At 44.0% G+C, this 20,220-nt stretch overlaps 1 protein-coding gene across 1 annotated transcript in view; it reads right to left on the bottom strand.

The window, feature by feature from the left end:
- si:ch211-186j3.6 (neural-cadherin) overlaps positions 1-20,220 on the bottom strand; it is a 109,212-nt gene that overhangs the window by 10,820 nt on the left and 78,172 nt on the right. The window contains exons 29-35 of the mRNA XM_061276706.1: positions 14,848-15,065; positions 10,264-10,391; positions 7,581-7,708; positions 7,329-7,452; positions 4,504-4,684; positions 3,232-3,398; positions 1,559-1,823 (exon numbers count right to left, since the gene is read on the bottom strand). Of these exons, the coding sequence (XP_061132690.1) occupies positions 1,559-1,823; positions 3,232-3,398; positions 4,504-4,684; positions 7,329-7,452; positions 7,581-7,708; positions 10,264-10,391; positions 14,848-15,065 (1,211 nt within the window). The remainder of the gene's footprint in view (positions 1-1,558; positions 1,824-3,231; positions 3,399-4,503; positions 4,685-7,328; positions 7,453-7,580; positions 7,709-10,263; positions 10,392-14,847; positions 15,066-20,220) is intronic.

Below are 20,220 nucleotides of genomic sequence, written 5' to 3'. Positions count from 1 at the left end.
AACATTTAGGTGACTAACAACATTCAGGACATGTGAATAATGCAAAAACAGTGTAGACAAATTCAAGAAGGTGTGAGGAGCAGGATGTTATTGCACAGTAATGTCTCTGAGACTCTATGAGTGGTGTGAGTTCATCAGAGCAACAGCCTGGGGGAAGAAGCTGTCTCTGTGTCTGCTGGTTTTGGCGTACCGAGCTCTATAACGCCGTCCGGAGGGGAGTAGTTCAAACAGACTGCAACCCGGGTGAGAAGGGTCTGTAGAGATGTTCCTTGCCCGATTCCTGGTCCTGGACAGGTACAAGTCTTGGATAGATGGGAGGTTGATTCCAATGATCTTTTCTGCAGTTCTGATTGTCCGTTGTAGTCTGTGCTTGTCTTGTTTGGAGGCCGATCCAAACCAGACAGTGATGGAGGTGCAGAGGACAGACTGGATGATGGCAGTGTAGAAGGTCTTCATTGGCCTCACGTTTTTCCCGCTAACAAACCGGCTCAGAGTTGTTGCAAGGGGAAAAAAAAAAGCTCTGTGGCAACGTTTCATCGCTGAAAAGCTAAATGCTAACTTGAGACGTCATATTTGCAAAAAAAGGCAGGCGTGCTCTTGTCTCATTTGTTGCACCGGAGACAGGAACTACTGGGAGACTTTGGAAGTGCTGCATTGGAGGATGCATGCGGAAGAAAAGGCGCTCGCTCACGCGCTGTCTTCTTTCTTTCTTTCTTTCTTTCTTTTGACTCCGGCGGAATGTGTGCGAGGCTGTCTTGTGGCAGCCGATGAATTTCACACGCAACTTTCCTCTGCAGCTTTGAGCATTGTGCTGTGACGACTTTGTTTGCATTTTTGTCATTTTCTCCGACATGTAAATGAATGCCGAGCGCAAAACGCTCTCTTATCTGCACGCGCGCTTTTAGCCGCATAAATGCTGCCAGGAAAAAAAATGGGAGTTGCGCTCCACTTATTTTCTTAGTCCCGTGAAATCGCCTTCCATAGAATTAATACCGTTTTTTCCGTGTATAGTGCGTAAAATTTAATGAATTTATTGTCCTAAAATCTGGGGTGCGCATTATACATGGGTACAATTTTTTTTTTTTTTTTAATTTTTTTTTTTAGAAAACAAAACCAACAACAGGACTGACCGACAAAGTCGTGGAACAAAAAGACAGGTACAGAAAGCAAACAGACATCATGACATCAGCGCGGCGGTGCGTTTATGGGCAGTCGGAGAAATCAACGCCAACAAAAAAAAATTACATCCAGCCTAGTTAAGACCATACCAAAGACTATAAAAATGGGACCCATTGCCTCCCTGAGTGTGTGACGATCATTGGGACTTAAAAAATAAAAAATAAAAAAAATAAAAATGTCATAAAAAAAAATTCATAAAAATTGGGTGCGTATTATACATGGGTCCAGGCTTTTTTCCAGCATCAGCATGCCATTTTTAGGGTGCGTATTATACATGGGGGCGCACTATACACGGAAAAAAACGGTAATACAATTGAATTGGGGAAACATTTGCCAATCAACGAACGAAAAGTGCCAAGGCCATTTGTCGTGGACTCACCCTGGAAGCTCTTATTGAGGGCGGAGGGGAAAGCGTTGCCCAGCACCACCAACGTGGGGTCGATGACGATCTCCCGGCTGCGTCCCGGCGCCCCCGTCACCTCCCGTCGGCCGCCGCCGGCGTCCAGCCGCAGCGTCATCTCGTTGTCGTGGCGTTCCAGCGCCACCTGGTGCCATTCCCCGTTGTCCAGCCGGTACGTGGGAACGCTCAGGTTGTGGTCGCCGTCGCCCAAGTTGTAGAAGACACCCAGCAGGCCCTGATCAATCTGATTGGGCAACCAGGAGAAAGCACAATCCTTGTTTAGAAGCCTAACCGAGGTTTGACAACCTAACTGCAACCCAGATTTGAACCCGCCCATATTATTTTTATAATTATTTCGACGACCACTACTTCAGACACTTTGAGATGCGGAATGGACACAAACATTTGTTCCTCCGCTGAATTCTGTAGAAAGTGCTGTCAGCTTTCATGTTGAAAAAAGGCTTTTGGAGGAGGACGCTTGTGCTCATTTCAAAGGCCTTCCCTTCCTCCAAGTGTCCCATTGTGCATCATTTCCTTCTCTTGGTCTCCTCATCCGCCCGCAAACATGAAGCCAGATGACAGCGGGAGACACTAAAGAGGCGTGGGCGCTCCATGCACACAAGAAACACACCACGCCGCTTTGGCTCTATATTCAGAGCAAGGCAGGACCAGGGTGAACTGGTCGTCATGGATACCATTAAAACTGGACCTTGGCAGGATGTGGCCAAAGCCACTCAACTCTTTTGACACAGATCATTAAAAATGGGGGCGGTGGGGCTCCGTGGTAGAGCAGTCATCTCCCGACTCAAATGTCCCAACAAATTTATAAAGAAATACATTTTAAATCAATAAATTGTAAAAATAATGTAAAAAAAACATGCGGAGCCGTTTCAAAATAGCCTTGAGCGAAATGTTGAAACCGCAGTCGCTCCTGATGCTGCGTCAAGCAAACACTTTCCAGACGACCGGGGCTTAGAAATTTGGATTTGAAGTCAGAGCTGAAGTTTCAAGAAAGCGGTTGGCTTTCAAAGAAGTGCTGAACTACGCCTCGCCTCGCCTCATCTCATTTCCAAAAGTTGTCTTGTCACTTGTGCTCCTCCATCCGTTGAGAGCTTCCTCATATTCATAGTCTCTCTCTCTCTCTCTCTCTCTCCGTCCCTCACGCCTTACTGCACGTCCTTCCGTCTGTCTCCCTTCCCGTTAGCGGTCTTGGTTATTCGGCCCCAAAAGTCTGGCGGCGGCGGCGGCGGCGGCGGCGGCTCGTTTCCAGGCTGAGCCGTGAACTAATTAATTCTATTTACAATCCGCTGGGCTTCTGCTTTTAACCACCTGATTTTATCCCCAATTAAAAGTGAGCAAGTTGGAGTCCCGCCAGGATCCTCCCGTGGCGAGTGCTCGTGTTTGCTTCTCATCTTGGAGGAGGCGGGAAAGGAGGCGTGGCTTATTGCAGTAAACAGTCCCCGCTGCGGGGCCGCCGTGTCAACCTCAATCTGAAGTTTTAATAACATGGCGTCAAGCCACGGTCAGGGTTTCCAATTTGGGCTTCAAGCCAAAGTTACAATGGCAATTTACGGTCGCTCTCAAAACTCAAATGAAGGCTTGGAGGCTGGATGAAAGTTTGAAATGGACTTTGAAGACAACACAAGTCCTACCTCCAGTCTCAGGTACTCGCTCTGCTCTCTGGAGCTCAGACTGAGCAGGGTGCTGCTGTGCTTGCGGGTTCGAAGCAGGATCTGCACCGCCGTCCTGCGGGCCGGCAAGGGCGAGGCCAGCTGGTAGCGCACGTGGCTGTGGCCGTCGAAGGAGTACTCGGGAACCTCTGCACAACAAACAGCGTGTCAGAAGGAAAAAGTGTAGATGTTGCTGATGATGTTGTTGTTGTTCCCCCGGGGTGAGTTCACACAACAGTCGTCCATCCGTCTCTCATCTCCAAAGTGCGTGCAACTTCCACTTCTTCTTTCATTCCGGCAAGCTTAAGAGTGTCGTGCTGGGAGGCAAAATGGCGCACTTGCTGCTTTGTTTTTGTCTGCCCTCGCTTCATCTCAAAATGACTCTTGGCTTTTTTAACCACCGCCAGGGGCAAAAGTGTGAGGAAGGAGGTCACGTTTTTTTGTTTTTTTTTTATATTTGCCTGAATGTTTGCTGCTTTTGTAAGCGACTCCAAAAAAAAAAAAAAAACGTTATCAAACTTCTGCGATTTCTGCTCCCGCCTTAGTCGCTCAGGATAACTATGCTACGCTACTGTTAGCCCATGACCCAAAAAGGTTACGCTAGCAAGAAGCTAAGCTAGCTAAAGTCATTGTTTTAAGTAGCTTGCTCGGCCGCTTCCTGGAATGAGTCTTTTTTCTAAAGATGTGGGTGTTTGGCTTTTACAGAGCTTTGTGCTTAAGCGAGCGTCCAAATCTCAAGTGAACTATTGAACGGATGCCAGAAAGCTCGACGCCGTTTGATCGCTAGTGCCGTAGCTGCGCTGGTGTAGGATCTTTTTTTTTTTTGAAGTCTTGTTTCTTTGTCACTGCGTTTGATTTTCGCACTTTTTGTTTCCTTCCTTTGGAGTTGCCTGTCACGCTGTTGTTTCATTTGTTTTGGAAGTGACGCCTCGCCTGTGTGATTTAGCCGGCGCTTGTCTGGCTGCCAGTTGTTGTCAGCTTCCCTGCCAGGCTTTGTTTCCTTCGGCGTGATGTATTACATCCAGAACCTTCAAGGGCCCTGTCATTGCTCATTGATTAGCGCTCAATCAATTCTGTTCTTGTGTTAACATCACATATAAATCCTTCAAACGTTGAAAAGAACAAGGTAACTTGGTCATTTGACCTCTACGAGCGGCTCGCAAGATGAGCGAGTGAACGAACAACTGAACGAACGAGCAACCGAACAAACAAACAAACGAAGGAGCGTCATTTTTTTTTGGGGGGGGGGGTTACCCTCTTCACACTGCTGCCCGCTGTATCCGGGCACACACTGGCAGCTGAAGGAGCCCCACTCTCCATGGCAGTGTCCGCGGCGTCCGCACGACGGGTAGCCCATGTTGACACAGCTGCCGTCGGTGGCCTGGCAGCCCGGCGAGCTGGACTGCGAGTCGGCCGGGGAGCTCAGATCGTACAGCTGCAGGGACACGAACCACGGGCACAAAGACAAGAAAGAGAGCGGCCCATGAAAAGCAACGCAGCGGAAGTAGCGCAGCTCTCATCTCGATTGAAGAAGCTGCTGCAAACCCAGAGAGAATCATGAGGGGAGTCCTTAAAGCGCAACTTCTTGAAGAACCCCCACATTCAACAATTCAAGCCAAGACCATGTCGATCACTTCCAAACCTCTCCACTGATTCAAGCTGTGAAGAGAGAGCTCATGATTCACTTGAACCACTTTGGTCTCTAAGACAAGCTTCTTTCTGTTTTAGCCATAACAGAGGATTCTCAACCCTTTCTAATTATGGTCGTGACTCGCTCTCAACTCCGAGGAAGTCTTGTTCTTTGGTCTAAAGGGCAAAGGCTTGCTTGGGATGGCTTTGACCATGGGGTCCCAAGCTCTTAAAGTTCTGAGTCTTGGTTTTGAGTGGCTATAAACCGCATCCGTTGAGTCATAGCAAGGCTGCAGCTTTATCAAGCCGCCATGAATATCAGATGTCATGACTTGTATTTAAAAATAAATAAATAGATAAAATTGTGTGCGCCATCAAGAAAGCAGACAGAGCTTATTAAAACACCGACGTCTGACGCATTGATCTTGTTTACACCATTATGACTCAACATTTACTTTTCTGGCTGCTGCTAAGCTTCACAGATCAATGGCTAAGAAGTCCACAGTAAGGCAGGCAACTGAATGGATAAAAAACATAAAATGGTTTCAACTCCCAGACAACACAGCAGAGTTCATACAAAAGCAAGAAAGAGGAGTTAAAAGAGGTGGGCTCCACGATATCCACATTTAGAATGCTTGAGCTTCATCTTGACTCTTCTTCAAGACCAAGACTTGTTCAAAACACCATCTTGGCTCAGGCTGGGTATTCATTTCTGTTTAAGACTCAACAGAGACACTTCAAAGTCTTGTTTCAACTTGGGAAAGTCTGGGTCTTGTCTCAGGCCTCAAACTCTCAAAGGTTTGGTCAGACTCAACCTTGGTTAATCTTGACTCAAGCCGATTTGATCCCAACCTGGTCTTGACGCTCAGTCTTTGTCTGACTCAAGTTTGACTCTCAAAGTCATAGGAAGGACTCAAACGACCAATACTGGACAGCTCAAAGTCTTGATCTTGTCTTAGAATGTCAAGTGCTTGGCTGTGACAACTCATTAAGCTCTCTTGACTCAGGCTTGGTCTTGATGTCTCAAGGGTTTTTGTCTTGGCCCTTCCAACGTCCTGTACTTGCCTCAGTGTTGGTCTTTTTCTTGACAGTCCCAACTCCTCAAGTTCTTTAATCTGGCTCGGTGCCGTAGTTTGCTTGCTGTACCTTCAAGCACCAAGTTAGCTAGCCAGCTATACACAAAGTCGAGGAAATTTGCCATCCGTCAAAAGTGTCGAAGCGATGAACTCCAGAAGTTTTTTGTTCCTTGAAGTCATATCAGAATAAATCGTCTTGACTTTTTGGATTGAATTGCACGGCTCCATTCGGGTTCATGAGGAGGTCTATTGTATGCTTACAGATAAAAGTGTACATGCTTTCTATTTTTCATATTTTCTGCCTTCTTGTGTCAGAGTGCGATTCAAACGACTCCCACAAGTCATTCTCACTTTGTTGTAAATGAAGTCTTGGGGGACTTCATCATGGCTTGCGTATATTTTTCAACAGAGCCTGTATCCAAATTGATAAATGTCAGTTTATTACCTGAATTCAAAAGTCCAATCCAACTTTTTGTGTGCGTCATTACTGAATAACTTTCCAAGAATGTCTGGCACTTTCTGCTCACCTCTTTTGACTCCCAAAAGAGGTGAGCAGAAAGTGTCCTATTGGGTCCGATGGGAATGAATGGGACCCTGCAGATGTAAACCTGAAAAAGTCTTGGGAGTACTTTTTGAGTTGAAAAAGCAGGGCAGCTTTCAAAGGCCAGTGAGGTAAAAGCATGCCAGTCACAAGTTAGCGCCATGCTAGGCTAAGCAGAAAACAGGATCTGGGGTTCACATTTCAGGCTCTGGAGGCTCACAAAGGGCGCCGTGTTCACTTTAGTCAAGCTTGAATTGTTCTGCTGGAGCAGCCAAAGGTAAAAGAAACCCTTGACAGTGGCTTGGAAGGCGGGCGGGCGCTCTTTGCAGTCTGACTGCAAAATCCACTTCACCTTGCCAGTGCACTCGGCGGGGACATGGAGGACCATACAAAATAGGAACTCTGTCTTCCCTCCGGGCAGGAGCTGACCGTTTTTTCTTCTTTTTCCGTCGGGGGCGGGCAATTGTCATTGGCTTTAAATGCCTGTCATGTCGTTTGAGTGTCGTTCATTACGTAAGCGTCTTTGGGTTTTTGGAAAGCGTTATACAAATTTAATGAATTATTATGATTATTATTCAGCTAGTGCTTTAGGGGGACAATTTAGACAACGTTCACCCTACTTTTGACTGTTTTCATTCTCAATATGACTTCTCAATAAAAAAGTTTTCTAGATGTTATAAAGGTCCAACAACCAGAGAATTTTGTTCCTGAGAAGAACTTATTGGAGGGGGAAAAAAAGATAGGACAAAGTTGTGTTTTTCATCATAATTTGTAATAAAAGAAAGTCAAAAGTAAGTGAACTGTTTTTGCTATTTCACCGTGTGTTGTTTTACCTTGCTATCCACGACGAGGTTGCGTAGACATCCCGTGAAGTGCTTGTGTTGAAGCTGAGGGTAAATGTAGGGAATATCCTCGTTGACTCCGCCCACTTGCAACACTTGACTCGTGTTCAGGTATCTGCAAAGTACCGGTACCAGGTATTGGTAACGATGGACGATATTTCTGGTGATCGTGAAGTCGAAATGACAAGAACAGAAAATTGCTCCTGGTGTCACGCTAAAAAAGTAAAACGTAGTAAGGCGTACCGGTCGGTGTTGGGCGTGGTGGCGGTGACTTCGCAGGACGAGTGATCCTCAGTGGTCAGCCAACTTCCCAGACCTTCCATTTCCTTGACGGCCGCCCCTGAGCAGCGATCCAAGGTGAAGCGAACTTCCTGAGAGAAGAAGAAAAAGACCGCGTCAAATTTGAAAATGTGGTGCTTTCTAGCTAGCGCTCACAAAAGACATTTAATAACGGAATTGTATATCAATTATTTTTATGATTTCTATCAAAGGTCATACAGGTTAATAAATGCAAACAATGCCGTTGAGCATATGGCCAAATAAATCTGCCATTGAGTGCGCATTTGCATAAACTGAGCAAAACAAGGGGTGCTTTTGTAGCATCCGAACGAATGCTACAAAAGCTTTCTTTTAATCCGCTTGCCTTTCTCCAACTGTAACCATGGCAACAACACAGCACCTTTTAAACACTTGACATCCACTGATGACACAGTACATTATGTTCTACTCCAGAGAAAATCGCAGAGAGACAGACAGTCTACAGTACAGTGTATTTATCCATTTGAGGTGAATTATGAATTTTCTCTGGACTGTAAAAAGTCATTATTTCAAAGTGTATAAAGGTGAGGCTTAAGAGGGGCCGTACTGAAACCGAGATGAGGCTTTTGTTATCTCCTGAGTGGAAAAAAGTCAACTGCTGAGACGGGACTAGATATTATATTTGAGGAAAGGCGTCCAAATATTTCCGGAGCTCATCGGGCTGACCAAATGAGGGGCTCCCACTTTCTTTGTTGCTTTCAAGGGTGAGTGGAAAAACGTCAACATTTTACCACCAAACGACGAAGCACTTTGCGGGCAAAGACGACAAATGAAGTGAGAACGGCGTGTTTCTTGTGTCGGAAAGTAAAAGCTCAAGTCATTAATAATCGCTTGAGGTTACATTTTCCCTGCGCTAATTTGGTCAAAGCCGTGTCCTGATTGGCTGCTGGGAGACAAGTACAAAAGAAAGGGGGATGAAAAAATAAAAAACACCCTCCGGCCAGCCAGCCAGCCAGCCACTCACAAAGTATGAAAGCCCCCAAAAAAGGAGGCCAAGCGGCACGGCGTCGGTCCTCGGAGGTGAACGCCTTCCGGGATGGCCGATAATTAAATTCTTCTTGGCTGAGGATGTGACGGGCTAGGTCGCTTTCATGCGGGGGCGAACGACACCATTAAAGAGGGCTTACAAGGGACCAAATGGTGGCCAAGGGCATTTTTCTGCCCGCTTATTTGAAGTGAGAACGTGGCCGCTACGGACGGATGAAGGCCACTTTATCAGCAAATGCATAGAAGGACGTATTTGGCATTTATTACATGGTAATCAGAAAGGGTGGAGAGGAGATCTTTAGCTCCAAACCTTTTACTAAGGAGGTGAGAAGCTCGCTGACACAATTGGATCATAGCAAAGGCGGGTGCTAAGCTAAACACTGCATTTATTGGAGGTAAGGTGTCGATTGGCGAGGAGGATTCCTCCTGTCCGTCCGTCACTTGCCTCCCGCCATTGGTAACGAGAGGCGATTGAAAAAAGGATTTTTAAAGGCAACATGCCTGGAATGAGAGATGACATGCTAATTTTCAGCACAAATGGACTCCAGCCCATGGAAGACGTCGGGGAAAAAAAGGAAAGATCTGCTTCACCTTTATTTTAGGCCATGAAAATGAAAAAAAGATGTATAACTTGAATGCAGAATAATTACATTGCCCGATCGTTAACAAGTCCCCTATTTAATGACCATTTCAGATTTATAGAATATAGCAATTTGACTCACTTTAAGTAACTTAAATAATGAACTCACTTTTAATAGCATTTTAATTTTTAACCAAACTTTTGATATCACATTTTGAATTACTTAATTTGATTTTTTTTTTTTAATAACATTCGTTTTTATTGTGATTTATTTCTGTGTATTATGTCATATTTGATAATATCATCACATTTTGAATTACTTAATTCGATTTTTTTTTTAAATAACATTCGTTTTTAATTGTGATTTATTTCATATTTGGCAGAAGTCTGCACAAATCTGCAAACTTTAAACATTGCAAACCTTTCCTTCCTTAAGAGTTGCCAATCGGTGTTGTTTTCATTCCCCCCCTCTGTTTTTCTTTGTATTAAATCAGCATACTTCGCCTCGTTCAGGTTCTGAGCTTTTTTTTCTTCTTCTTTGAGAACGTTGACACAAAAACGCACTTGACTTTTTTTTCGAAAGCGCCGTTAAGAATCAAAGTAAGTTGAAGGCATCTCATCTATAAAGTCAACAAGACTTCTGTAAAGATCAACTTCTTTTTCTACCTATAATGAATAGTTCTTGTTTCTTTGAGTCTTTTGCATTGTGGGCAATTTCCTTGACTGCCTTGAAAGACATTGCAGAACAAGGAAGAGAATGTCGCTCTCACTCAAGGACTCTTCAACAATTTTGCCACCACAGGAAAAATAAATATGCAAAAGATGTGAGAGAAATGTGATTGAAACGAAGCTGGTGTGTCGAAAGGAGCTTGAAAAATCAACTGTCAACTTGTTGGCGGGCAAGAGAGTATATTGTTGATATAAATCCTGAAAATAACTCGACCCAGTATAGACAGACCCCTGCGGAATAGCTTTGAGATTTTTTCTTTTCAATTTATTCTCTGTTCGGCCAGGGCGGACAGTGGAAAAAGTGTGGCCCACCTTGCTGTTGCTGCGGACGTCCAGCCGATGCCAGCGCCTGTCGGCCACGTTGATGTTGCCAGGCAACTGTAACACCACCGTGCCGGAGCCGTGGTTGATTTTCAGCGAGGGCGTCCCGTCGATGAGTTCTGAGTGGAGAAGGAGACGCTAAAATGTCATCGGTTTCTATCAAATGGACACATTCATCAACGTGGACCCATGTGGTAAAAATCTGCAAAACCAAGATGGTGTCAAAAGATTTTTGGAAAGATTCATTGACGCTTCCCGTATCCTTTAAACACATACAAATATTGAAAAACAGAAGAAGAAGAACATTTGCATAACATCATTTGAGGAATTAAGAGGCACGGTGACAGCATGCTAGCATCAAGCTGTTTTCTGTTTTACTAGACCGCAGGGAGAGTAGCGCTGGCTGGCATTGCCACAGCTAATGGGGATCCGAAATAAAACAAACAAACAAACTGTAAAACTGACAAATAAATCAAATGAGAATCAAACATTGTATATTTGAACAGCAAAATGTTCAGCCAAACCACTCATTTTGTCTAATGAACGTGCAATAGCTCAATGCTAACATCTAATGTTAAGTTCCAGAGACTGGCTAACAGACATTAGCCTCGGTCTGGCCATAATGGTAAACCTTCAAACAACTTGCTACCGTAATTTTCGGACTAGTATAAGTCGCACCGGAGTATAAATCGCACCAGCCATAAAATGCCCAGAAAAGTGAAGAAAAAAAACCCATATATATGTATATAAGTCGCTCCTGAGTATAAGACGCCCCCCCCCCCCCACCCAAACTATGGAAAAAAAAAGCCGCGACTTATAGTCCGAAAATTACGGTACTTTAACACACGTTTGAACTACTATTGGCGATGAGTTGGGGACCTTCTCTGCCTCTTCTCCTAATTCCACTGCATCTCTTACAGTAGCGCTCATTGCTCTTGGGCTCGTTGTGGCAGAACACTGCAGGTGCTCAACTCTATATTTAGACTACCGTAACCTATTGTAAGACCAAAAACCCGATTGCTAAAGAATCGGAAATTCAGCGTAGGCGCGAATCTCTATGGAGCGGCGCTTTGGTGTATTCCAGCATTGGAAAGCGCTACCCGGCGCTCTCTTTCTGGAAATCAACACGTCCAACCAAACATTCTCATTCATCACGGCCCCCGACTGACGTTGTCCGTCTGCACGCAAGCGAGACGGCGCTGTTTATTTTTCCTCCCGTTGAGCAGCATCGCCGTTATTCTTTTCCATCCCGTCCGTGCTCCCGACTTACTCAAATGGGAAATTAAAAGTTAATGAAGTGTTGCAAAGCTCGCCAGTAGCGGTGGTGGTGGGCTCGGTACACCAAGGGAAGACAAGAGGATGATGCTTTTGCTAGCTAGCTATATGACCGGAGGGGCTTGAGGATTTCATCTGATCATCTGGGGGTGGTAGTGGAAGATTTTTGCTTTTGTTCAAAATGCTGATGGATGGATGGATGGATGGAGGCTTGGGTAGGTCGATAAAAAGCCAAGTAAGTGAACAATGGAACAATTTTCCCCATCATGGCTTTCCGTGCTGTTTCTTCTCCAGCAATAACCTCAAACTAAGTATGAAGCAAAGTACGAGAACTGCCATTAACTCTGGTGCTCAATTTCTGACTCTGCTTTTATCAGGCTGCTTTTCTACAAACCCACCAAAGCATTCTTCGCTCGCTTCTTCTCCGCCAGTCAATGGCATCACTTTGATGACAGACAGAGAAACAGACAGACAGACAGATAGACAGATAGATCTATAATTTCGGATCTTCAACAAAGCCAGCAAACAGTGGGCTGTGGTAATGGCAAACTTCCTGGAGCGAACCCAAGCGGATAGCTAGCTAAATTCTTTGAAGACGTATCACACGATGATATAAAGATACCCTGTTTTTTTTCTTCTTCTCAATTTAGAAGGAATAATAATAATAATAAAAAAAAAAATCACAGTCGGCCGTGCTTGCCGCGGCTGCGAGACACATTTTAATTGCCGCTGTTTGGCCCCGGGTCGCGGCGACAAAATCTTTCGTAATTGTGGCCTCCCGGCAGAGTCGCTCTCCGTGACAAGAGATCAAACCGACGTTCCCGACAAATGTGACGAGAAGGAATTCATAATGAAACCGCCGAGATAAGACAAAGACACAGAGGAGCGTTGCCGTAATTCAAATGGGCGTCGCTCTGATGTCCATGCAAAAAACCAAAAAGAGTCCGTTAAATCATGTGAATTGAGTGACGAATCTGTGTGGAGCGCAAATGTTGAAGAGTGCCGCTTGTTTGACAAGGGTGAAGAAGTTGGCTTGGCGCAGACCTTTTCAAATTTTCATGCCGGAGCTTGCTAGCGTCTTTTCTTCCAGAGAATTAAGATTGGCAGGTATAAGCATGATTAGATAGTTTGCTCGGGCACAAACAGTGGCTGGTTGACTTTGAATCCATTATTATTATCTTTCATGTATTTTATGTTCGCGGCATTCAAGTATGTACAAAGTAGTTTTATTCCATCCTGAATCTTGCAAATTTCTACGTTTGATACTTTGAAGTCTGGAAAGTGCACCCGTGTAATGACTTTCTAATGCTAATCTCTTTTATTTAGGGCGCCTTCATCTAAGTACAAGTCACACACATCCATCGATCCAAGATGGCCGCCTGAGCTTCAGGGGGAGCACGGCATGCTTGAAGATAACCCTTATTTTTGGGGCCGTTTTTTTTTTTTTTTAAATATTTTTTCTGCTCCTTTAAGACACAGCTCACATTCTGTTGCGCCTCGTCTTCATTGCCATTTGAAAGCATGGCTTTTCTGAGCTGAACGAGGTCGTGCCGCGTTCACTGACCTTTGTTTAGCCTTACGTTGGACCGGGCAAGCGAAATCACTTTTTCCCACTCTTCCTTTCATGCTCCCGTCACTTTAATTCATTTGAGGATTGAGGAATTCAAATAAGTACGCGGCGGACAGCTGCAGCGCTTGAGCCGCATTTAACTGGGAGAGTTTTGCTTCTCCGAGGATTCAAAGGACTTTGAAGAGGGCCGCTTAACTTTATTCAGAATCCCTCATATGAATTTAATCTACTCATTGACTGTTGTGTACGTTTCGATCAACTGGAATCCAACCGATTACTCCCAGCGACGTTTCTATCCGTCAAGTATGTTTTTCAACAGGAGCGTCTGGCTCAGCTTTTCCGTGTGGTGAGTCATCATCAAATATGGTGTGTTTCTTATTGACTCCATTTATATACCGTAAATTCCGGACTATAAGCCGCGACTTTTTTCCAAGATTCTGAACCCTGCGGCTTATAGTCAGGTGCGGCTTATATAAGGATTTTTTTTGTGATGACTTGATCACTTTTATACACTGCGGTATCTTGAAGAAAAAAACAACAACAAAAATACTATTTTGAAACACTACTATGGCTGCTGCTTATTCTGGCTGTGTTGCTTGTGATTATTATGAGCTTTAGTAGGAATGCACGCTAGGTGACCTGCGTCAAAGGGCTCTAAACCCTTTGTCACAGGCAGTGTTTAGAAAGACATGTTAAAGTATGTTAGTAAAACTTTAAAAAGGCTTTCTGTGAACGGTCTTTCCTTGTAAAAAGACGCGTGTGCACGTGCGGTTTATAGTCCGGTGCGGCTTATATAAGAAAAAAACTAAAATATCCCCCAATTTTAGCTGGTGCGGCTTATAGTCCGGTGCGGCTTATAGTCCGGAATTTACGGTACTTATATACTCCATTTCAAGTCAGATCTTGCTCAAAATCAAGACGATTTCAAGCGCTGATTGAAATCAAACCAATCCAAGTTTCCACTCGATGTTGGCCCTTTTGACAACGGGATTATGGAAAATCATGGGACATGGGCACATCCTGGCATTCCATGTCCGCCGCTGTGTAGCTCATGGAGGCGGATTAATTACATGCGGCAGGTGAACCTTGAAACAAGCTAATTAGAGCTCTAAATATGGAGCGCCCGACGCCAATTAGCACGCACGCTGCGACTAGTCAGCCGTCGCCCTGCTGCTAACCATCCATTAACCTTGGTGGCTCCTGGAAGTGCACACACACGCACACACACCCCCGCGAGTCCACGCACCCTCGCACGCAACCCGTTCTCATGAGAGTGCGTTTGTTACAAAGCCGAACGCTAGGTCCACGGACGCTTGTGGATGGTGCGTGAGCGTGTCGGCTTGTGTGTGTGAAATGAGTGTCATTTTAGCCAAAATGAAAAATCCTAATCCCCCGCTAGGTGGAAAGCAAAAGGGAATTATCCATCCATCCATTTTCTGTACCGCTTAGTCCCCACTGGGGTCGCGGGCGTGCTGGAGCCTATCCCAGCCGTCATCGGGCAGTAGGCGGGGGACACCCTGAACCGGTTGCCAGCCAATCGCAGGGCACACAGAGACAAACAACCATTTGCACTCGCACTCACACCTAGGGACAATTTGGAGTGTTCAATCGGCCTACCAAGCATGCCTTGGCTTGACTGTTTCAACACGGCTCGAGCAATTTGCTCGAATTGCATCCAAAATTCTATTTTCAGTCGTGTCCTACACAATGCTTGAGATTTTTGGTCCTACCGAGAGCCATGAAGTCCTCGTAGTCCCAGGCCTGCAGTTGCGCCAGGGGCCCGCTGTAGAGCAGCAGGCCGTCGGGCACCTCGGTGATGAACTCCAGCGAGATGTGGCTCTCGAAGCACGGCGTCATGGGAGGCAACCAGGCGTAGCCGTTGCCGTGGAAACTGCGCTTGTTCTGCTGGCACTCGGGACCCTCCAACTGGGCCGGCGGGCATTGGCACCTGCAAAAGTTACATGTCGTTAACCTTTTGGTTTTCTTGCACTCCGCGAATCAAAATAGTCCTAAAATAAAAAAGATTAAAATAAAAAGAAGGGTTTATGAATAAATAAGATATGAAAATGAACAAACCTGTCCTACAAATGACTCAAAAGCATTTGATTCAATGAGTTCAAATGTCTCTACGTTGTCCACATTTGTGTGATTTTCCAGCAGGTGGTTAGTTTGAATTTGTGGATGGATGACTTCTCTCTTTGGGTGACACTGGTTTTTACGTTTTTTCCCCCATCCTCTAACACCGCCCAGAAATGATCCCTCTCCTCACCCGTCTTTCCAATTTTTTTCTGTCTGTCGCTGACAGGCCACGCCACGCAACGTTTCGTCTCGTCTCTGACTTGACAAGCTCTCTTCTGCTGCTGCTGCTGCTGCTGCTGCTGCTGTATTCTTCCCGTGCTCTGAGCAGCAGCGTCTCCCTTTGACTGCGCATCAAGTTTTTTGCAGATGTCAGGAAGCTGTCAGAATGCGGACTTATTCACCATTTATACGAGCGACAACATTTGACGCTAATGTTTTATTACAGGCAACAAGATCTATCTTTGTTTGTTTCCTGTCTACTTTTTTGGCTCATATTTTTTAGTATTTATGGCTGGGGGATGTTCTTCCCGGGATGTTCTTGATTGCGGATGTCGTTAAAAAGTAAAAAAAAAAGAAAGTGAAAAAAAGAACTGCATGAGCCAGAGAATCGTATTTCTAGAATTTCTCGCACAATATGTTTTTTTGAAATGGGAATCATTTTCATCCACACATTGCTTGTCATTACAACAATAGAAAATATAATAATAAAATAAAAATATGTAAAGTGATTGAAATATTGTTTTTAAATAAAATGAATAAAAATACATAGTGTAAAGTGATTGAACATTTTTTGGAAAAGAAACATACTGTATATAATGTATAAAAATCTTTTAGTACAAATAAGTCCAAAATAGTTTTCATCATATTCATATTGGAGATGATGCTCCAATGTAAAATTGTAGTCATCATGACGAAAAATATTTCGTGAAATATGAAAATCAGAAACAATGGTAACGATTCAAGAAAACACAATCAAAATAAAACTATAATTTTGGATTCCTCAGTATATTGGATAAAGCCATCAAAAAAACATGGCTTTGAAATGTACAATGTAGCGGGGCAACAATGAAGAAGCAGCATCCATCATGTGAGGGAGGGATTTTGTGGAAACAGATGAGGACCATCAATTCACTGGCCGCGGACGAGTGACGTTTTGCGTGTGTGTAATCCTGGGATTATCCGGGGCGGTCTGATGTGGATGTGGTGCACGAGCAATCGCATCATGCTGCCCTCCTTTTTTCCAGCTGCTTCTAATTAAACCAAGCTGTGCACTCAAATTAACTTTAACCACCACATATGCTCAATGACTCGTGTGTGCGTGTGCGTGTCTGTGTGTAGCACACAATGACACAAATACACCCAGATACTTAAATATGGTATCTACAGGGTCTATCGAGTTGATTGAAAACTTGAAACATTTCACTGAGCCTCGGTTAAGGAAATATACCGTAATTTTCGGACTATAAGTCGCACCCGAGTATAAGTCGCACCAGCCATAAAATGCCCAAAAAAGTGAAAAAAAAAAAACCACATATGTATACAAGTCGCTCCTGAGTATAAGTCGCCCCCCCCCAACCAAACTATGAGAAAAAACGCGATTTATAGTCCGAAAATTACGGTAATTGTAAAAAAATAAAAAAATAAAAGTAATTTGTTGATGAATAAATAAAAATTGTCATGTAATAGTACGAAGGGGTGATCAGGGGTGTTTTTGGATGAACTCCATGTCTCCTTCAAGATTAGAAAAATGTCCCCCCACCATTTCCACTTCTCGTTTTGTTGTCTGTGTTGTCATTGTGCCTTTGAATGAAATGAAAGATGACAGCAGAGCAATCAAGAAAAATTGCGCTGCGTTGTTGTTGTTGTTAGCGCTTCATTACGTTGCTACGCTAAGCGTTCAATTGGAGCCGCAGCCAAACAAACGGAAAATGAAGCTTTTTGTTTCACACTAATTGCAGCAAACGTTCTCAAGCTCCCTGCGCAAAACTTAACTACACCAAACCCCCCAAAGATCTTTTACACGCAATTTGCTCGTCAACGGCCGACGGTTGTTGGCCGCCTTTTCGCTCCCCTTTTGTTTTTCTTTAATGAGCGTTATGCAACTATGGACGAAGTTTAATTAAAAGAGAGATGTAATTACACTCGGCATACGGGCGCAGCTGGATTGTTACACTGGAGCAAGCAAAGTGATTATGTTTCATTTTCTCCCTTTTATTGTTGCCGTTTTTTTTTTTTTTTGCTCGGCCACGGACCACAAAACAGCCCTAAGAGTTTATCGGCCGCCTTTTCCCGACAGACAAAAGCGGGATTGAGTCTTAAGTGGCTTTATTTAGCTTTTGCAAAATTCATTTTGTAGGGGTTCTAACAGTACACGGGGGGGCCTGTCCAAACTGAAAGCTTGCGTGCCTACAATGTAGTACCACATTCTGCCACAATATGCCCGGCAGCACTGAGTTTAACTGGAAGTGATGATGTGGAATTGAGAAAAAGAAGAAGGCAAAGAAGGTCATCTCCGGTCGTTTTGGTTCTTCCCAAAGAGCAGTAGAGATTTGATTGAACATTTTCTTCGTTCCCATATATTTTGGGTTTGATTTCACTGCTGTGGCGGTTGGATTAAAACTGCTTTCCATAATTTGTCTTGCTACTTGCAACTATGCATTGTGGTGTCATCAAATGTATCGTCAAGAGCTTTTTGGACGTCAAATCTCCTCATTAGTATCAAATTGTCCTGGCGGCCTCATCTGGAACGGCGTCTGGGACGCCTTGGGCGTTTGTTCCCGATTGCCGTTTGATTGGTCGCTCGCTCGCCAAGCCAATTTGGGCTCTCATTCACATAGTGGCACTCACAAATTTCCAGGTTGGAAACTTTGAAAGGGGATTAAACTGAGAGTTGGAGAATTTCACTGAGTTTAATCCTGTATTTGGTTTGTCTTTTGAGCTATCATGCCAACTGCTTTTCTCCAAACATTGCGGAGGTGCGGGCCAAAGAGAACACTTTTGGTTTGAATCTGGATAGCATCCAAAATTTTCTTCCCCTTGGTTTACTTGACTGTGAAAATGAATTCCCACATGACATTCCGCACCAAATATAAAAAAGGAAGCCTTCCTGCGTTCGGCCAACATTTTCCACACTCCTAAATTCACACAGACGCCTTCCAAATTGGGAAATGAAGAGATTTTGTATGTGTACTTCCTTCTTCTTCATTTCTTCATCAATTTGAACCCGATTCAAGTCTCCACAGCTTTCCAGTTGGCAGCAATTTCTACGCAAATGGAATTCTCTTTGAGACTTTATTTTAAATGGTACTATTGTGTTAGCAAGAGTTCAATCCGTACTCGGATGAGTCTTTTTGTGTTCCTTTCTCGAGTGAAGACTTTGTGTATTTCTACCACCTCTGCACCAAGGACTCCAAGCCAAGTCGTCCGTCCGTCGGTGTGAAGACAAGAGAATGCATTTAGCGTGATAACGGCAATGCAGCACGCCTCTCACACGTCTAATGGAGCGTGTGAAGGCCTCTTTGAAACCAATTAAAGCAGACAGAAGATGCTAACTCTTCGTCTTCTCCCTTCATGCTTTTTTTTTTCCCAAGCAGCATGATGAAATAAAGAGCGCTGTATCGAACATTACGTTGTTGACGACCACCAGCCAGCCCTTGATTAACAATTCACTTACAAGCTGCTGTATTTAAAAAAAAAAAAAAAAAGGTGGGGAGGAAATGTTTGTTTTGATGATTTGCCGCCGAGTATTTACGTCGTCGTCTGAAGACAAAGTGGTTAATTAGTAGTATGCGGAATGTTTGGACACAAACGTAATGAAATGTGATGCAACTGTGGTGTGGTGGGGACCCAGGCCGCGCGCGTGTGTGTGTGTGTGCGTGTGTGTGTGTGTGAGCGCGTGTATATGTGTGTATATAAACGTTGTTGTTCACACGGCAACCATGCTTTTAGGCTAATAACGTAATTCTTCACTGACAATACAAAATTATAAAATGGAATTAAAAGCAAACTTGGCAACATTTCTTCCAGATCAAAATGATCGTGATAAAGTAAGTAGCTGATATTCACTGTGCACTGGTGTTTATCTTCATGAGAAAATAATCTCATAAGAATAAAAAACATTAATTTAAAAAGAGACATTTATAAATGATTAATTGAATAAGTAGATAGGAAAATGTGTTTGTAAAAAAAAGAAAAAAAAAAAGTTTCCTGCGTGTCCTATTGAAGAATGTTTGGACTTTGGTACATTTCAATGCTAATAATTAAAACACGAATATGTCCAGATGGTTCAAGATGTACGTATTCTTCTGGTTGAATTTTGCTTGCTCTGCCCAGCCAATCAGACACCAGAGAATTAATTTGAATTTATTATTTTAAGTTACGTTGGCATGGCAACACAAATTGAAATCTGATCGCGCAAAATCTAAGCTCCACCAGAAACACGAGCAATTGTGTTTGGAATAAATTCTTACAATCTCATGTTGCTAATAGAACAATTTAAGGTGTAAATGTAGGTCACCTTATGATTTGTGGACAGTCAAAGGCAAATTGCTCATTGCTGGCCAGCAATTAGCGTCTGATCACCTGCAGCGACACCGTGGCGCCGGGGGAATATAGCCAAAGCCCACATGCGTTGAAATACTCGGCAGGGAGCCGTGCAATTAACCTCCATCGGGGACTAATAAATATCCAATTGTTGCCAGTCCCACTTTTTAATCCCGCCCCCGCAGAGTCCTTTGCATATTTGCGTGCTGACATTGGAGAGAGAAAAGCGCAAATGGGAACTGCTCCCGTGGGGCATCAAGCATCTGCATTTGAGTCAGCAGGTGGCGCTAAAGTGCGTGGACATTTAATAGCAACAATAATGTTTGGTTTCATCAACCGAGGGGCGAACTTTTTAGAGGGATTTCATTTGGGATCTCCTTGGCCGATGTGATTGATGAATTGATTTGCGTGGCCACTTTTAAGAGTTTAAAATGAAATATAGTGTATTTTGTGGTGGGCAATCAAACGGTCAAATTCTGCCT

Source organism: Syngnathus typhle, linkage group LG4 (genome assembly GCF_033458585.1).
Source record: "Syngnathus typhle isolate RoL2023-S1 ecotype Sweden linkage group LG4, RoL_Styp_1.0, whole genome shotgun sequence".
In the NCBI taxonomy this organism is placed as follows: domain Eukaryota; kingdom Metazoa; phylum Chordata; class Actinopteri; order Syngnathiformes; family Syngnathidae; genus Syngnathus; species Syngnathus typhle.
Note: the sequence above shows the minus strand (reverse complement) of the source record. Positions and strands in the feature narration are given on the sequence as shown.